Source organism: Dermacentor andersoni, chromosome 1 (genome assembly GCF_023375885.2).
Source record: "Dermacentor andersoni chromosome 1, qqDerAnde1_hic_scaffold, whole genome shotgun sequence".
NCBI classification, from domain to species: Eukaryota; Metazoa; Arthropoda; class Arachnida; order Ixodida; family Ixodidae; genus Dermacentor; species Dermacentor andersoni.
The window spans coordinates 132959653-132971871 of NC_092814.1; the positions used below are offsets into that span (position 1 = coordinate 132959653).

General features: G+C 42.3%; 1 protein-coding gene across 8 annotated transcripts in view; it reads right to left on the reverse strand.

The window, feature by feature from the left end:
- The window catches only part of vir (VIR_N domain-containing protein), a 353139-nt gene that overhangs the window by 140129 nt on the left and 200791 nt on the right, over window positions 1–12219 (reverse strand). For all 8 annotated transcript variants that reach the window (XM_055062055.2, XM_055062056.2, XM_055062054.2 and 5 more), the window contains 3 exons: window positions 11961–12033; window positions 10284–10420; window positions 5876–5984 (listed from right to left, as the gene is read on the reverse strand). In XM_055062055.2, the coding sequence (XP_054918030.1) occupies window positions 5876–5984; window positions 10284–10420; window positions 11961–12033 (319 nt within the window). The remainder of the gene's footprint in view (window positions 1–5875; window positions 5985–10283; window positions 10421–11960; window positions 12034–12219) is intronic.

Genomic DNA, 12219 nt, shown 5'->3' on the forward strand with positions numbered 1-12219 from the left:
GTCGCATTTGTTTATAGGTAAGGGTGTCATGTCTTTCGGTACTTTTGCCACTGAAAAAGATTTTTTTTTTCATTTTTAGAATTCGTTAGTTGGGGGATCGACCTATATTCCGGTCCGACCTATAGTCCGGTTTTTACGGTACTCTCCCCTCTTCAGCTGCTGTGCTTTCGTGACTTCCTTCAGGAGGTCTTTTCGGTTGGTGCGAACCGTGCCTGCGGCATCAACGTTCTTGGCAGACAGGGAATCCATGAGCCTCCTAGAACTAAAAAAAGTTGTCAACGTACAGCTCAGTGTTCTCCTCAACGTTGGTGGAAAGCGAGAGGACAACGTGCTCACCTAATGTAAGACCGAATCTAGTTCTGTAGACTTCCCCTCGTAGATTTTGAATTCACAAAGATACCCAGTCACAGAGTCAGCACGGCACCATACCTTGTATTCTCGTTTGATAGGCCTTATCAGTGCATACTGTTTCAGCGCAGAACGGCCTTTCAATTGAACCATGCTTTCATCAATTGACTGGTGGTTGGATGGTCTGTATTCATACAGAAAGCGCCGGTTCATTGCATCGACAAGTGGTCTTATTTTGGCAAACCGATCAAAGCCTTCTTCATCCCTGCGCTTTATTTTTTCATCATTATTGAGGTGAAGAGAATTTGTAATCACTTGAAAGTGCTTGAAGCTCATTACACTTGACACCTCTGTGACATTGAAGAATGGATCGCTGCTCCAGTAGAGGTATAGGTGGTGTGATGGATTCACACTCATGAGCAAAAGCATTCCTAAGTAAGCTTTCAGCTCATTTCAACTGATTTTGTGCCAGCCTTTCCTAGCGCGCTGCTTTGCATAGCGGTTTGTCTCAACCACTATCATCTCCAGGACTTCATCATCGAAGTACAGCTGAAATGCCTCCAAAGGCTTCGATGAAGCAGTGAACTTCTCAGAATATTGCGGCTCGCGCACATGGGAAGGTCGGCAAACTGTTGGCGAAATGGCTGTCCACGGAGCGGGCCCTCCCTCCACGCCGTCATCACTCACTTCTGCCACTTCGCCATCGTCTGAGTGTGGAATAAATAAGCGCTTCTTTCGCTTTTTAGGCTTCTTTTTTACATAAAAATTCTTCCGCCGCTTATTTCCTGTGCTAGTTGATGGTTCATGGAGATCATCACAACACTCATCGCTACATGGAGGCACCAGCGCTGGGACGAACTCTTCATCACTACATATTTCTACATCACTTTGCAGCGGGTCGTTCGGAAGGCTGAACAGGAGTTCCACGGCCTCCTCAACTGAAAGTGACTTCCCTGTAAAAATTATTATTGCAAATATCAAGAGACCCGTGTCTGTGAAATCTATGACAAGCGCTATGCTTCAGGGAACCTAGCCCACACTTTAGGCTTAGAAATATATACTCTGAAAACACACTGTACCGCACATTGCTCAAATTTTCATCTAAACGGCGGGAGCATGGCACGGTAAAACTAGCTAGAATAACTCTTCCATCTATAAAGAATAAGAAATAAACTTTTGGCACCCACCGTTCATTCAGAAGTTGTGCATTGAAGCGACAAAATCCACCAAAAAAGGTGCGCTGAGTGCACGTTTGGAACGCTTTGAACAAAACAAATTTTTATGCTGAGCAATAAACAAGTTATGCAAAAATAGCTTTGTAAACAACCCGAGAGATGGCACAAAAAGTCTGAGTGCAGTGAGTACCGCAAAATATGACCCACAAGGGTTTTTTCAAGTTAAGAGAAAGTGGGACGCTATCGTCCCTCTGTGCCACAAAGAGTTAAAGCATCGAGTTGACGCACTTTTGCCGACCATAAGGGCTGGCACCTTTTCCGACCCATCCATGTTGGCACAAAGCAACATGGTCACACGGACCTTGCTCTGCTTACCGCCCTGGCAGTGTTCGCCTTTGAGGGCCAAGGTTTTTCGCGGCAGCATCCGGCAGAAGAGGGTGGTCTTATCCATGTTGAACAAATCCTTGGCACTGTATTTTTCAAGCAGCTGTCCGTTTGTCTCCACCCACGCCACTGCAGCTTCGCAGTCAACAGACTGCGCTTCCCCGCTGACAGCACTGCTGACGATGTCGTGGCACTCCTTGGAACGCTGCAGCCAGCCGACACTCGCAACAAAATTGTCGTGCCCCATGATGCACGCGAAGTCCCTCGCTTTGTGCTGCAACAGTGCCCCACTCACAGGAGTGCCGCTTGCTCTTGCATCCAAAAACCATTTGAAGACCACTTTCTGTACAGCTTCAAAAGCGGGGGCTCGCAGATTCTTTCTGTCGCCTTTTACACCACGTGCAACAGCACCAGTGACCGCTTCTTTGCTGCTCAAAATCATCGACAGCGTCCTCAATGCTATGCTGAAATCTTCGGCCACTTTTTTCTTCTTCATGCAGCACTCAACGGCTTTCAGCATAGCCACCTTCTGCTCGATTAATATCATTTTGTGCTTCCGTTTGTCATTGCCGTCGTCCATCTCCTTTCTGGCGGCAGGAACTCGCACGAACGAACCGATAGAAACACTGATATCCTTGATGCGCATGCAGGCAACGACAAGCAACTACAAGCAACAACAAAACTGCAGTAGGCACTGCCCCACGCACGTAGCGGAAGAGCGGGCAGGCCCACCAGTTCCACGGGAAAAGGGAGGACGGGAGATGCGCATGTTGTGCACTATAAGACATTGACCGGACGAGTACCAAAATAGTCAGTAAATGCTCGTTGTGGAAGAAAAAAAAAGGTTCGTTATACCCATTGCGAGGAAATTTTAGCTTTGTTAAAATGAGGTTTTCAATACAGGGGCATCTATTGGAACTTCAAGGGGAATTACGATTGCTTCGTTATATCCATTAGTTCGTTATATCCTGTTTTGTTATAACGAGGTTTTACTGTACAGTAATACCTTGTTGATATGATCCTGTTACATACGATTACCCGGCGCCAAGGGTCGCGACTGAGAACACAACAAATGACCCAATATAGTTCCGCTTCTTTTTTATAGGTCCATACGCTCTCGGAAAACACTATCTATTGCCACCAACTTTCGGTACATTGCCAAACTGTGATCGTATGATACGATTGCATGATCGTATCATATCTTATCATCGTATAATATCATCATGAAAAGCATGAGGCTCACATGACGAGAATCGTAGGCACCCACCGCAGCGGCTTCGCTGCAATACTTGCCCGACTGTCTCGCGTGAAAACACCGGCGCGCACTCAGTCTCTTATTCTGGTACCAGGAAATCTTCTCCCAGGTCATCGCACGCCACATTCACAGCTCTCTCCACCAACTCTATGTGATAAGCATCTTCACCTTTTAGTTCCATAGCGTGTGGGGCATAGTGCCATTGGAAGTGTACTGCAGGCTTTTAGTAGGCGATAACCCAAATGCACCGCCTTTCCTTGCTGCAGGCAGCACAAAGTGAGCGTCATGTTTCTGTCTGGCTGCATCGCAGGCATCGTATTCTGGCATCGCCAACCAGCTCGATTTCATTTCAGTTTCCCACCGCTGTCTTAAAACACTACGCAATACGAAAATGATGTGCGTCTCGAGTCGCTTGGACTCCACCAGCTCGAAGCGCATCGGTGTCCTGTGTCGCAACTCGTAAAAACTTCCCGCTGAAATGACCTGCTCATAGAAGCTTCTGACACAGGCCGAATTTGAGTAGCGCAGGCATAAGTTTGCCGAAGCTGCAAAAACGACAATGCGCCTCTCGGCCCACTCAGGCCTGTTACGATCGGCCAGCATGGGAAAGTGATCTTCTAGCCTCTCCTACCCTACTGCGACGATTCGCTTAGTGAAGCTAACAATATGTCCCATCAAACAGACCAGCGTCGACACCAAGGCAAGACACATTTGGCGAATAGAGTCTTGATGGATGCCACACTGCCGCCGACCCCATCACTACGAGCAAAGAACTGGAAAAGGAGGTTCTATACTACTTCCTCACGGCCAGTGCGAGCTGCCAAGACCGTTTGACAGACGCACCAACTAATTGCTGCTCCATCCCAGGAACCAAGACGCTCCAACTGAGTCAAGAGTGACAAACCCTCTATGAGCGGTCGCCCCGCCTCCTCTTCCCTTTCTGTGGGGCAGTGATCCGGGTGCCCTGGGAGTATTTCTCCACTTGTATTCAGTGAACAAAGGCGCCGCAGTGATTGTGCGCACCCTCATCCTCAAGACGGATATTTCGGTGACTTTGGACCCTCCGACTGGACGAAAGTGTGACGGCAGAGCGGACTTTTTCGCCCCCTCATTGGTGCTTCAATGCAGTCACACTAGACTGTTAAGATATAACGTTCTCTACTCCTCATGTAGATGCGAGCCAGCTTTTTAACCAGGCCCCTCTTCTCAGCAAACAGTCGCATTGCAAATTCCTCGTTGGTGTTGCATATTCTACGTGCACGGGTGCGGTAGCGTCGCAGAAGTCGCAGGGCACCTTTTCATTGTGGGGTGCTGTTCTCATCACAACGATTGCATTCGTGAGGCTGACGTAACGCACAGCTTCTGCCACTGTCGGGCCTGAATCGCCTGTGCTGTCGCTTTCCGTGTCATCCTTATCACTGTCACTAGGCGACACTTCGGCAAAACAAAGGCAACGATGGCGAAAAGTCGAACCTCTAAGCCACCATCTCTTCGCGGTTGCAGCAGCGCTGCCGAGCAACTTCTTCACATTCCAAATGTCACCCACCATAGTCAACAGCAGACCCATGTCGTCCCAGCGCCGACTTCTTCGTGTCACGTTCGACAGCACGAACAATGTCTAATTTTCCTTCTATGCTGAGCACCCGGAATCTTTTTTATCCTCGCTTGCGCGACACCAAAACGCTCTCTGGGATGGCACCGAAATGATGTTGATGTTGATTTGGCTTCACGCGCAAACGCACAGGGCGCTTGGAGGCCATTGTTCAGATCTCTGAGGCTTGTTGTTCTACCGGGCCACCCGATGGAGACGAAGCACCGCCGTGTTTGTGCGACGAAAAGTGGAAACACTACGTGTTAACCGATACGTATGCAATAAGCTGGTACGGTTTATGCAGATACAAAACACATTATGTTCAATGGCCGCTGAGTCGGGGATTTGACTTTACTACTTTTAAAACGAAACTACTGTTCATAAACGGGTACGGTTTAACAAGGTTTTACTGTACTAAAACACTTTAATATTTAGTCATTCAATAAAGGTACCTCAGCTTTATGCAGCCTACAAATGTGTTGTCTCAATTTAGGCAAAACAATATTATTTGGCCTACCTTACCATGTTTTTCTTCCATCCTTTTAAATCAATGTCTGATGATGAAGTTTCACACTTAACCTCTGAACAAGGAGAACACTCCATGTGCTGTTCCTTTGCTTCATTGCTGTCATCATAGTGTCATGTTTCTCTCAATTACAAGCTACTCATTTGGCTGAATGTCCAGTTATTAAGAGAATTATTACGTTTATGAAACATCTTATCAATATGTTTTCTTTTTACCTCATGTACTTCACATCAACCTTTATATTTTGCACATTTCAGAAATGAGAAAATGTTTAGTGTTCTGTTGAATATTTATGGTAGTTTTTCTCGAATATTTGTATTTGATATCATTAGGGAATGTTACTATTTAAACATCTCGACTGATAATTACAAAAAAAGATTTTCACTTTTCTCTTGATGTTTAGATGTAGAGAATAAAAATTTGGTACTTTACAAACACAATTCAAACCAGGAAGAGTTAATTTGTGTGATATACTCCTAAGATCCCGCAACAAAAATTTTTTTCAATATATTGGACAACACAATCCTTCGTGTAATGGCTGCGACTTCGACTCCCGAAAGAAAAAGAAAAGCAAGAAAGAAGAAAATAAAACTTACAGCTAAGAGTTCCAAAGATCTCTTGTATTTCGCTGCTCAAAGAGTGCAAATGAGCACTCCAGAGCTTGCGGCTGTTGACCACCTTTGCAACATCCTCAGCACGAAGAGGCTGTACAGAGATAGAAAAAAAATCAAGAAGAAAGGTAAGGAAAGCATTAGCTGTTACTACCCCACACACGATTGTGAGGACAAAAAAAAGAGAATAACAACTGTGGTTAAAAAATGCATTGGTACAGTACCCACAGTAAAAAATAAAACCTGAAAAATCAAGAAATGCTTTGTCAAATATAGTTCTGCCAGACGTGCAGGTAGATAGAATTTAGTCAGTGAAGCAACTGCTTCAATAAGCTCCAACAAGGAGTGCTTAATTCATGTTATCGTGAGTAATTTATTTATGAAAATAAATGCTTCAAAAACACCATCAGTGTTTATAATGTAAATTAGTGTCTATGAACCTTTAAGGACTATGGCAAATTGGCATTCAAGTTTTCTTTGTACCATGGTGATAAATTTGGGTGGATGACAATTATCGTTGATTTTTTTTTTTTTTCAACCTTTAGGAAGAGACACAGGTCAAGATATCCAAATTATGAGGTTTTACGTCCCAAAACCACTTTTTTGATTATGAGGCATGCCGTAGTGGGGGACTCGGGAATAATGTGGACCACCAGGGGTTCTTTAACTTGCAGTTAAATCAAAGTACACGGGTGTTTTCAAATTTCATCCCCATCGAAATGCAGTTGCTGTGGCCGAGATTCTGACCCACTGGTTTGACTTCAATGAAAACTGGATACCTTCTTTTTGATGTAATACAAGGCTCCACACTGAATATCATTCCTCTATACTCTATACGTTATACTAACTTTCTGTGGCAAAGAAGGGAAAACTACGGAGGCAAAGCACACACAAATGAGAGTGCTTCTGCAAAGAGTCCCGTATTTTCATCCACGTAAGTTTACGCTGGGGAATAGAAAACATAAACACCTTATTAGCAACAGTTAAATAAGATGAAACGCACCACTGAATGTAAAAGTTTACTTATTTTGCGGCTTTTCCCTTCTACATCTAGGCGAACGCGAAACCGTCACACATGAAGCTGCGTCGACTCAGCGTCTGTTCCGAGCAAACAAAAGCACTGTCAAATGCTGGCAGACTACTTGGCCCCGTAACACATGTGCAACAGACACATGGCCGTAGCTTTCCCTTCATTGTCACAGATAGTTGTCCGCGAGTATAGCAGCTTATTTTCAAAAGAGCTGTGATTTTTTTATTGTGCAACTATGCTTAGTAACAAGATTTATGGTTACAAAATTATGAAAAAAATTCATCTGATATTGTGTTTTATATTGTTTTATGAGGAATAAAGGTACAAAATTGTGGAGCAATTTTTTATATTTAAGGCTGTTCTTATATTTAAAAAAAATATACCATATTTACTTGCATAATGATCGCACTTGCATAATGATCGCACCCCTGAATTTTGTCATCAAAATTCAATTTATTTTTCTTCTTTCCAGTGTAATGATCGCACCCCGAACTTGCCGCAGCGATATGTCATGTGCCAAGTCTAGCTAATGATGATTGTGCTCACCATCTGTCGAACGCTATCGAATGCTACGCGAAGGACTCTTCAAGACATACAAAGCGGTCTGCATGTACCAAACATTCCTAAGCAGATGCCCTATTTCATTCCTTTCATCACTTTCCGCACTTCCATGAAAAAAAAAGGTACAACAAAATTTGCCTTGGCTTTATTATTTGTAGGCTTTATAATGGCTGTGGTCAACAACAACAATAACAAAAAAGGCGGCTTTTGATTCTTCTCATCTGCACTCGTGGGCACGCAACAAATCGCGAGCGGCAACGATAGTAGCCACGTTTACACTGATACATTGGAAGTGTAGCCTATTCATACACCGACGCTTGTAACACAGCTAAGATATTCACCCACCTTTAGCGGAAACGTGCCGTATTAGGATAGTAGTGAAGACAGATGCCGCAGTTTCCACAGCATGCCAGCCATGTGTTTCTATGTCACTGGCAGCTAAGCGTGGCCATCTCTGTTTCTGTCCCCTCAAAGTGGACATGGCTACGTTATTGCCGCAAACTTGCCGATATTAACGATATTATTCATTACGAATATGGAAGAAACTGGTTCAATGCACGTAATGTACTCACGAGAAGAAAAAAAAATGGTGTTTGGCGCGTTCGGCTTGCTCCGCCGGCCGCCATTTTTGTTTTGGTGTCCCGCACTGTTACAGCGGCAGCCGCCTGTTTGTTCACGTGTTGTCATCCCGCATTTGCTACGGGATAAAAAAATTTTCTTCTTTTCACGGGAAATTTAACCCACGTAATGATCACACCCCTGAATTTGCATAAATTTTGTTGACAAAAAAGTGCGATCATTATGCGAGTAAATACGGTATACCTGCATGAAGAAGCTGATGCCGAATACAAGGAGCACAAATGTAAGCTTACCAAAGCCACAAAAAAAAAAAATGACAAAGCACATCTCAGGCTCCACCAGCTCAGCGCACATCACGTCTTATCCTAGAACGACTGGCACAATGCTTCGCATTATATGGATCTGAACAACCGCATGCAATATTTTGTAATGAAATCCTTTTGTGACTTCAGGTTGTACGCTTTCCCACTTGATACATTTTTCTAACATTATTTTTTTTCCAATATGTACGATCAAGTTTCAACTGTATTACAAGTGAGGAGCTAACCCAGCAATGCCAAAAGTCAAGAAAGAAAAAAAAAAGGCTGATGACATTTAATGGCTCGCAACACTGCACTTATTGAAAAGAAAGCTTTCATACAGTTATCAGAAGCTTTGTTTATATTTCGTACAACATTATATTCTGCAATTATTTTTTCTCTGTGCTTTAATCAAGACAAAATACAGCAGAGTGCTTTCCTTTTGTAGTGAATGTGGCCATCTGGCACAAGTGACAGGTTCAGCATGATACCACCACCGTTCTTCTTGCTGACTACGATGAGCCTGAGAATGGTAGTCACCACAGCAGAAGACACCGTTGTCCTCAACCTAAGCAAAGAGCATGTGCTCGACGCACCCTAACAGCAATTAGACTTGCACACTACTGCCAGGATGGTCTTTCCACAAAGTGCGGATGTGGAGTGCAGTGGTTGTAGTAAATGCAAGCTGCAATGTAAAAATCCGTCCAAGCGGAGGTTGGAGTCGGATTTGTTTTGGCTGCTCACGAAATCCTGAAATGCCATTCACGAAAATCTCTGCTCTATAAAAAGGCAAACCCAGTGGTGCAGGCCTCTTCAGTTTGGCATTTCATGCCCAAAGCCACTCAGTGAAAAGATTGAGTGTCATCCACACTTCCTTGTGGAATGCATATCACACCAGGAGGCCTTCTGTGTTCTTGAAGCAGCGTGGCGATCTGCTCTTGCCAATAATGAATGGTTGCAGTTTGCATGAGTCACCAATATTTCCAGCAAGCAAAATTGAGGCATGCACATTGCTCATGTTTCCTGAATAGCATGTACTACCCTTTAGATTCCATGTCTTGTTTGACAGCATCTGGCAAGCCAAGAGCCAATTGCTAGGCATGGAATAGTTTTGATAGCACGAGAAATGATGGTGGTCCTGTTAGGAAAAGCGCGCTTGCAGGGGGGCACAGTATGGCGCAGCGTTCAGACATACTGAATGTCACGGTGAACGGGAGTTTGATACTCACATGATACATCACTATACTTTTGCATGGCATTTCCAAGGAGAGGCTAAAACTGTTCTACATAGACAATAATTTGATATGTCTGGGTTTGCTATATCTGGCACAGACTGTATGAAAGATAAGATGTTCAATTCATGTTCAAAATTTTTTAAATTTACACGCCTTTAGTTTTAACACAGCAATAATAGAGCTAGTTGGTACACTTTGATTTCTTTCAGACTCTTCATGTAGTGCTTTTAAATTTTAAGTCAGCGTGTTTCCTAAAAGAAATTTAGTTTTAAAGCATAGTTTCTGCCATGCTGGTCACCAGGATCTAAATTAGTTCAAGACGTTTTCAAATATTTACAAGGAATACATTTTTTTGATAATCAGGGATTTTTGCAGCATACTCAATGGCAGAAAAGTTGTACTTAAAGCACAACAGACATGTGCAGACCAACTTTACAGAGAACCAGTAAATACAGTACAGTAAATCAGTTAAATGAATGTATAAATACTAACCACGGACAATGACAAAGCTCTTTACACTCTACTGTTATCTTTTTAAGCTTGGCTCACATATTAACCATGGGTGAAGGAAAACACTCACACTGCAATAGAAAATATAAAACCATTGTCGTGAAAAACCTGATTTTGACAATAAACTTGTTTAGCAGAGTAAAAGAATTTCACAGCAAAGCTGACAGCACATATCTCACCTCTCTGACATGCAAAGGTAATGGCAGGGGAAGCAGTTCAGAGAAGACTGTGAGGCCCGTTAGAAAGGTACAAGGCCCCCGCATAGTGAATTTGAGCACCTCCGAGATCATCTGGGTCCACAGACTCTTGTTCAGTGCTGTGTATTAAGAATGACAAAACTTATTAAAAAAGCGCAGCTCAAAATAAACAGCATATATTTAGGATGTCACAAACCTTCTAACTTTTTAGAAACCCAAAGAGAATGTGACCTCAATTACCGTACAGGCACATAGAGATTCTATGTTAATTTTTATTAACTTTTTGTTTGGGTGTACAGGATCACTTGCACTCTCACAACAAAGCAGTTGTCATTATTCTATTCTGCAAAAAGCTAAGCAATCATTTGAAAGCTGCATTGCAGTTCACTGTAGGTTCGAACCTTGACATAAGGAAGCTAAAACATTTAATAAATTCTGTATGTAATGAATTGTTAATTTCCTGATATCAGTTTGACTGAACACCAGGAATATTTTTCTCCACAATTTAGGGAAACAATTCTGCTGTGAAGTTTTTATTTAATGAAGTTAATGTCCATCACATGAATTTACAGTACAATTTCGTTAAATCATATTATATGATTTGGGAAAAAATGTCTGAATTAAATTATAGTTAAATTATAAAATGTATCAAGGGTGCAATAAACAAATGTTTGCTACACAAACAGGCCTTTATTAATTGAATAAATCCACAACTCTCATTCCTATTTTTCACAAAGTCACCGTGGAAGCTGCAATCCTCATCATAACACAATTCTCTGCACAGTTGTAAACAAAGATAAGCCACGATGAATATGACATGTGCATGCATGGCATCATCTCCACGGTTTCAGCTAGCACTATAATCAGTTTGCAATGCTACTTTGTTATGAATGCAATCTTAACCACGCATGCCAGCATATCTGATTTGGTAATAATCCCGAATTTTGTTGCAGAATTGTTACAGGAACCCTCTCAGCGACTTTTACTGCTGAAACACGGGAACCTTGAATTAACAAATTTAATGATTTAGCATCAAGAAAGGAAACCAAGGGGCCCGATTTTTATTACCCAAGTCATAGCAAAAGACACCAACAAACAAAGGCACCAAGGACAGCATACATGAAATTACTTGTACTTATTAACTGAATTAAATAAATGATAAATTAATGGAAATGAAAGTGGATGAAAAACTATTGGCCACAAGTGGCATACGAACCTACGTCTACACATAATGCGTTCAATACTCTTACCAACTGAGATACCACGGTACCGTTTTGCCATCCACTTTCTGAGGTATTTCTGCTTATCTACTAGAGCTAACTATGGGACTGTTAGCCAATGCCTCCAATCAAAAACCTTGGCGGCGGATGTGGAACATATTTACTGCCTCAGTCGTCATTGTTTGTCAGCTTCTTATGATATGATTCAACATAGTTTTTCAATGGAAGTACGTCTCTGTTACAATGAAATTTAAATTTACAGACAAAATGAGGTATGTTATCTGCTCTCCAGTACAAACAACTTTTCAAAGTAAGGATCTCACTCTAAAAAGTTTAGAATACCTTTAAAAAAATCTCATACAAGTAAACAATCTTCATTTTTACATTTCATTCAAAGGTTACATTAAAGGACAATTTAAAAATGTGCCAGTACACTTGCCTTCCTCTGTTTCTGTATGACTGAGCTGAGGTTGCGTATATGTCAGCAATACCTCAATTATTTCCACAGAGATCTATGACAAAAGAAAGAAGAAGACATCATCATGTGAAATGCAAACGCCTAGGATTGTCAACCTTCATGTAACCAAAGGCACTGTTCAAATTACAATACTTGTTAGAATAAAAATCTGAATCCTAACTATGCTGAATGGGACAATCAACAATGCAAAATAGAGTAATGCTGTTAGCTTGCTACAGTC